At 37.1% G+C, this 7,858-nt stretch overlaps 1 protein-coding gene across 1 annotated transcript; it reads left to right on the plus strand.

Annotated features, from left to right (window-relative positions):
• The first annotated feature begins 5,040 nt into the window (after positions 1-5,040).
• On the plus strand, positions 5,041-7,453 carry LOC106304663 (pollen receptor-like kinase 2). The gene is made up of 3 exons (XM_013741058.1): positions 5,041-5,770; positions 5,852-6,493; positions 6,574-7,453. Exons 1-3 carry the CDS (start codon positions 5,140-5,142, stop codon positions 7,239-7,241), a joined length of 1,941 nt encoding a protein of 646 aa, XP_013596512.1. The 5' UTR covers positions 5,041-5,139; the 3' UTR covers positions 7,242-7,453.
• Positions 7,454-7,858: the final 405 nt, after the last annotated feature.

The raw sequence follows: 7,858 nt of genomic DNA on the forward strand, positions 1-7,858 counted from the left end.
TAACTAATAAAATACATATATAAGGCCTATCATTTCATCGTTGTGAATATTATCTTAAACATCACTTCCACGACACCCGCCATTCACTCATACTTATAGTACATATATGTGTATATATATATATACTAAACCCATAAAACCACGAAGGCAAGCCAAACCTAGTGAGAAATTAAATATAACCATCATCTCAATTAGATATTCCAAGATCGAACATCTAACGCTGCATGCAGTTACACGACCTCCAGGGTGCGACCCCACCATCGTGTCTTCGTGACCTTGTTCTGTATCGCAGGAACAATTCACAGTAATGCGGGAACTTTTGAGAGAGTGAATATACAATAAGATTTCACATGATTTATGCTCATATTTTTAATAATATACATATATATTAGTACATATGCATATATATTAGTACTTGAGAACAAGTACTAAGGTTCGGAATAAACCTCTGATATACCATGGATTTTACCCATTATTAGCCATGGTGTATAAGTGTTTTAAGATATAATTATTATGTTTTGGAGTCTTTTTAGAGTATTTACTGGTTCAGGTACGTTGTGGAGAAATATGGTGATTCTGGAGCCTTTTGAGGTGAAGAACTGCACAAACGCGTCAAATGTTTAGCTATGGATGGAGACCTTAACACCGTTATATTGAGCTCATCTTTTGGCACGAGATATATTTTTAGTTAGCGTTCGAATGCCACCAATTTGAGGTCAATCAGCAACCTGTAGCAGAAGTTATACCCATTTGACTGAAGAGTGGTCAGTCTGTCTCGCAAGAGGAAGCTGTCGAGGAGATGAAGGACTGTCGATCGATAACACAGCATTGGTGTTGATCGACAATGATGCCAGAATATGAGCTGAGCATATTTTATGACCGAATGAAGCCAGAAGTAACCACAAATTACCAGAATGCCCTTTGATGACCTAAAATCCTATTTATGTTATTTCTAAGCCATTGTTGACGGCTACACGCTCTTTAAGCTTTATTCTATTGTTTCTCTTAGTTAGGAGAGAAGGGAGGAACTTCATCAGAGTCCTCATGGAACTCCATTTGTTTTGGTTTTATATTATTTATGCTTTCCATCTATTCATCTATGATTTCTGTGACAAACTTCATGTCTGAATAGATCCAGCTGTTAGGTTTAGGGTTCAGATAGGTGATGAAGGATTAGCCCAAAATATAAAACTGCTAAGTTTTGATATTCATCATAGGATTGTTCTTGCTGCTTGTGTTCTAGAGTCATGAACTATAACCCTGATCTTAGAATCATTAGGCACAAGCGATAGCTTGGTCTTTTCTCTGAACAGAATTCTATTGAGCTAGGATTGCTTGAAACATACGAGAGTTGATTTAGGAACCCTAGTGAACAGATATTCAACCCGGTCGTAAAGCTTGCTAGAAGCGATATCGATCGATGATCAAATAGATTAATCGATCGATATTGTGAAAGGTGTATCGATCGATATTCCAATAGAATAATCGATCAACACTTTTTTGTGATCAATAAACGAGAGTTGAGATCCAAGATTATGATATTAGACTATCTATACAACCGAAGTTATTAGATTTGTACTCCCAGTTGAGTTCTATAATATCTTGCAAGCAACAATTAGCCTCTATATCATTATAATCCTGATTACTTGAATAGAAATCCTAAGTCTAGCAACCATCCTTCCATCAAACAACTCTATGCCAAGCTGAACAATTGTCTTGTTCAACTTGTTTACTGCTTTATTTACTGCTTTGCTATATTTATTTATTGCTTTATAAACTATTAGCCTAGCTTAATCATATAACTATTAGATCTACATTGTTCCCTAGCTCCTTGTGGATTCGATCCCTAAGTACTACAACTCGACCTCTTATTTGAGAAAGTATAAATCACTCCTTAAGGTAATTTGAGTGATATCAACCTCTACGTTCATTCAAAAATATTTATTAAGTGTTTACACCAAGTAAACGCCTCACAATTTCAGTATTGATCAAGAGACAAAGCTTATCAATCATCTACATTCAGTACGTTTAATCAAGAAATATTCATTCACTACTCATCAACCATCTATCTAGACTCACCTTTGACTCTATGAGATTGGCTAAGGAAGAATAGACTCGAGCTCAACTAAACGTTCACCACTTGCTGATCACTCCCAAAAAGAATTAGGACAAGGCATGTTCCGGCTGTTATGATCACCCTCTTCGACCATCTGAACTCAAACCTGATCGGATGGAAGACAAAGCTTAATCAGTCTGGTCTAAGATGATGTTTTCCTGAATGGTATAAACAGAATCGATCCTGACCACTATGCTAGATATAACTGATCAAGGCAGGACGTACAAGGTTCAGTCAATCAGTTCAGTTCAATCAGTTCTGTTCTTAAGAAACAACTTAGATCATTTACTAACAGCTCGGTTACGTAAGCTCAGATCCTAACAATTTGGTTCTACTCAGAGCAGATCAGTTCAAGACAACTTCAGACCATACTCAGCTCAGCTCAGATAAGATCTGTTCAGACCAAGATCAAATCTGTTCGGTTAATCCAATCAGTTCATAAAGGCTTAACTAACGGTTCTATGAAACTAATACAATCATAAGCCAAATAAAACTGAACCGTACAAGAGCTTAGATAACTAATCCAGACAGGTTAATCAACCCACAACAAACGGTTCCATTCTGAACATGGATGAATCAAGAGGCTCAAGCTTACCACAAGAACTCACGGTTAGATGATCTCAGATGGTGCTCTCCTCCAATCTTAGTTCACGGCTGAACCGATTGAAAAGAGAGATCAAGGTTCGGTTCATATCAGAAACCGAACAAGATCTATGGTTTATTCTGGATATCTCATCTTCTTCTGCCCCCACACGTTTTAGCTGTGACCTCAGGTTGAAGATTAAACCACCAGAAATTTTCTCTTGATTTTTCTCTCTTTCTTTCTCTGATTTTTTTTCTCAATCTCTCACAACTTTTCTCTGGTTTTCTTGCAGGTTATGGACGACCAGAAGAGAGAAGATAGTGTTTTGTATCATAAGGAGTTACTTCAAATGTGGGTTTCACTCAGCACAAAGCAAGGCTGAGAATGGACAGCTAGCATCCTACATCATCATTTCTGTCCAATGAAGCAACTAAGCAGCTGAACCTTTCCTCCAAATGAAGCAAGCTCCAAGCAGGTGTGCCTTGCACATGACTGATCATTAAACAATCATGCAGGCAAGAAGGTGCATGGCACATGACTGATCCAGCAAGCAAGCAAGCACACAAGCTGATACAACTCACGAAACTGATTTAAATTAACAAGCAGCTGAAATTATTTCTAGCCAGTTCTCGACCAAACATTTTTTCGTCCATCGAATATCGTCTTGATTTTATATAAACTCTTCCAGCTTAAATAAAACTCGACCATAATAATCAAAACTCGACAAGGACTATCAAGGATAGTTATTTCAGCCACAAGACAGTCCCGTCGAGACATTAATTTCAGCGGGTCGATTTTTATTTTTAATTATGGTCGAACAAATTCAAAACTGGTCGAGTGGGATTTTTCTCGACCAAAATCCTATCCGCTCGTGAGGGTCTTACAATGCCTATCAATATGTTGTATACATTCGGAAAATCACTTTTGCGAACTTTTAAAACATGTATATTTTTTACACTATCCATATGTACATCAATCTCATAATGTTCAAGTGTACACAAACTCATAAAGTCTTTTTTACTTTCATTGTGAAAAACTATGAGATATATTATAGACAAAAATATATTGAGCAAAACCAAAAAAGAACTTTAAAGGCAAAGCCGACCAATATCCTCATGCAGTAGATAACTAACTTAAAAAGAATAATAGAATCTTAACTTAGTTTATGTTAACGACAAAACACAATAAAAAAAGACTTTATGAGAACATCGTAGATTAAAAACTTCTATGTAATTTTATAAATTTCTATAAGATTAATTATGTATTGATTAGGCCATATCTCTATAAAAGTTATAAATTATTAAACTACACCTTATTAATTTATTCATATATATTGTAAGTTTTAGAACAACCATGTAAATTCAAATTTATAAAACAAAGTATAGTGGGATTTCGTAAAAAAAAAATTCGTTGATAGACGTTTTCCAAAAAGAAAATTACTCACAGACTAATTTACCTAAAACCATAAAACGTTGTAACACATTTGTAGGAGATGGATTACATCCCTTTACAAGGCCCATAAATAGAGGATTCGGTCCGTCTTCTTGGCCCGGAACATCAGCTCGACTAAGCGGCTCCCGACTAAATGCTCGGCTCGACTGTAGAACACTTTACGCGCCTCGGGGGAGGGGGGAGGAAAGACATCTCAGCTTTGGGTCTGACCGCTTGGCCCACTAGCCCGATCTGAAAAGGATCAATCCCATTCTAACAAGACAACCTAGGGCGAATAGGAAAGAAGGTTTGTCTATATAAGGAGGACACACTTGGCGGTTAGAAACTAGGGTTTTACTCATTAGTATTCTTGCCGACTTATAATTTCCCGGCCAGCTCTCCAAGCACCGGCTTATTCTTCCATTTGTTTCCTCATTTGTAAACCGAACCTTTTTCCGATCTAATAAAACATCTTTGAGCTAACCCATCGACGAATTAGGTCTTACCATACGAGTCCGACCAAACTCGGTTCAAACACCTTTGCAAAGCAGGTTAAGAACTTTGATATGATACACCAAATTTTATAATTTATATGCTCGAAGGTCATGAAATGTTTTCTAAAGAAAAAGCATTCTTAAATTTGAAGGAAATTATTCTAACCGTATATGTTGTAGGCTTAGAAAATAAAAGTGAGTGAAGTATAAAGAGAAACATAAAATGAGGAATGGATCTAAAGTTCCACCACAAATTTTATGTGACTTTCTTTAAGACAAAGACATCGTCAAAGCTAGAAAACACAAACATTTTTTTATAGACAACAAATATTTCTAGTGTTGTACGTCTATTCTTAGTATGCTTTGATTCAGACCTCTCTTCTTCATCATTCTGTCATTTTTCTTTCTCTGACATTTCATCCATCTCAGGTTATCTTTGTCTTTCTTCGTCTTCAAACATTCCGTCTATCTTCCCTGAGAGGGCGCGCCTCGTGTGCGCGTTCTCTACAACAGCCATGGAATCCACATCTCTCCTCCTCATTTCCATTGTATCACTCTTATTCGTGGCTTCTGATGGTTTATCAGAAACAGAATCTCTCTTGAAATTCAAGAAATCTCTTGTTATTGGGGGAGCAAGTGGTTTGGATAGTTGGAATAGAAAGAATCCGCCATGCAAGTGGTTTGGTATCTTGTGTGATCAAGGCTATGTTTGGGGGCTACGTCTAGAGAATATTGAGCTTGCTGGCTCTCTAGACATTGAGGCGTTGACAGGTTTGAAGTCTCTAAGGTCCCTAAGCTTCATGAATAACAAACTTAGAGGGCCATTTCCGAATTTCAAAAAACTTGGTGCCCTGAAATCAATTTACTTGTCAAACAATCAATTCGATGTATTGATACCAAAGGATGCTTTTGATGGGATGGGGTGGCTGAAGAAAATCCATCTGGAACACAATAAGTTCAATGGTGAAATTCCAGTCTCTGTGGCCAAAATTCCCAAGCTTTTAGAGCTGAGACTTGATGGGAACCAGTTCACCGGACAAATACCAGAATTCACACATAAATTACACATCTTAAATTTTTCAGACAATGCATTATCAGGTCCAATCCCAAATATTCTCAGAACAATGGATCCAAAACTATTTGAAGGTTCAATAATTTTTGTGTTCCCTTTAAGACATGGGGTTATGTTTTTGTGTATCCGTTTGACTAATAATGATCTTTTGGCAGGCAATAAAAAATTATGTGGTAAACCTTTGTTAACAGAGTGTTACTCTCCTTGCAACCTTTCTGAAGAGCCTAAAGCAAGTTCCAAGAAAAAAACATCAAAGTTTTTGTACATTGTAGCCGCGGTTGTAGCAGTGATACTAGCATTACTCATTATTCTTGGACTAATCATTGTCCTTTGTCGGAGGCGAAGAAACAATCAGCCACTAATGTCACCAGATTCTGGATCATCAAGTTTACAGAAGAGAGCAGGAATCCAAAAAGGTGATAAGGGACAATATTGCTGTCATTCAAAAAAACGTGTTGCAAAGAGGATGATTCATACCACAAAATTGTCATTCTTGAGAGATGACAAGGGAAATTTTGACTTGCAAGATTTGTTAAAATCATCTGCAGAGATTATGGGAAGCGGGTGTTTCGGAGCATCATATAAGACATTGCTTTCGAATGGATCGATGATGGTAGTGAAGAGGTTTAAACATATGGAAAGTGCAGGAAGTGAAGAGTTCCAAGACAATATGAAGAGATTGGGGAGGTTAAACCATGAGAATTTGCTCCCAATTGTGGCTTATTACTATAAGAAGGAGGAAAAACTTTTTGTTTCTGATTTTATTGACAACGGAAGCTTGGCTGATACTCTCCATGGTAATATTTGGGTTTTCTCTATTCATATTAACACTAATAAAATCTCTTTTCCTTAAAAATTGTGTTTTGTGTGTATAAAGGTCATAGATCGTTGGAACAGCCAAACTTTGATTGGCCAACAAGATTGAATATAGTGAAAGGTGTCGGAAGGGGACTTCTGTACCTACATAGAAACCTTCCTAGCCTAATGGCACCTCATGGCCATCTTAAGTCATCCAATGTTCTTCTTAGTGAGAATTTTGAGCCACTTCTTACAGATTATGGCTTGATCCCAATGATAAATGCAGAAAGTGCACAAGAGCTAATGGTAGCTTACAAATCTCCAGAGTACTTGAAGCAAAGCCGAGTGACCAAGAAAACTGATGTATGGGGATTCGGTGTACTCATCTTGGAGATTTTAACAGGAAAGCTCCCTGAAAGTTTCCCACAATCCGATAAAGAAAGTGAGGAGGACATCACGAGTTGGGTGAAGTCAATTTTCAAAGGAGAATGGACACAAGAATTGTTTGATCAAGAAATGGGGAAAACAAATAATTGTGAAGGAGACATTCTCAAACTCCTAAGGATTGGACTAAGTTGTAGTGAAGTAGACGTGGAGAAAAGGTTAGATATAAAAGAAGTTGTCGAGAAGCTAGAAGATTTAATGAAAGAGCAAGAAGGAGACGACGACTTCTACTCAACTTATGCGAGTGAGGCTGATGGGAGGTCATCAAGGGGAGTGTCAAGTGAAGGAATTAACCTCTCATGAAATTATATAAAACATCAAGTAATCTTTTAGTGATAAAAATATAAGTTTGAGAACAATTTCGTGTGTCTCAAAAGCATAATTTTGTTGGTATTCATGAATGACAACACCTCCACATATGGAAGCCCTTTAAACTTGAAAATTGTTGATGATATGCTCGTATATTGTTATGTTATTGTGGAAATCTATATGAAAGAAAGATGTAGGGAGTTTTTTCCTTGAAAAAAAAATCATAGAGAAACCTCAAAAGAACGTTAATGATGTAATATGTGGGAACCGAAATTCGCACTGTCGATTTCCGTTTGAATTAGGAAACTAGGAAAACCCTAATTTTTCAGAGGTCCCGAATATCTGCTAATACCACACGCCAAGCAATCAGAACACGAGATAACAACGATAAAGAATAAGGAATCGTAAAAAGAGAGCAAAGAGAAGTCTTATTCCGAATTTGCGTATGAGCGTTTACAACAAGGTATTAGCCTGGGCTCGAGAGCTGTCGGCGAGATTCCTATTTCTAAAAACTCTAAGGCGGCTAAACCTAATTGAGTCGCAGCTCGAAATAACAAAAACGGAAAGTTGCCTAATTGCTCTAAGTGCTAAGTTTGATGTCTCCAAAATTC

The sequence above is a fragment of the Brassica oleracea genome, chromosome C7, assembly GCF_000695525.1.
Source record: "Brassica oleracea var. oleracea cultivar TO1000 chromosome C7, BOL, whole genome shotgun sequence".
Classification (NCBI taxonomy): Eukaryota; Viridiplantae; Streptophyta; class Magnoliopsida; order Brassicales; family Brassicaceae; genus Brassica; species Brassica oleracea.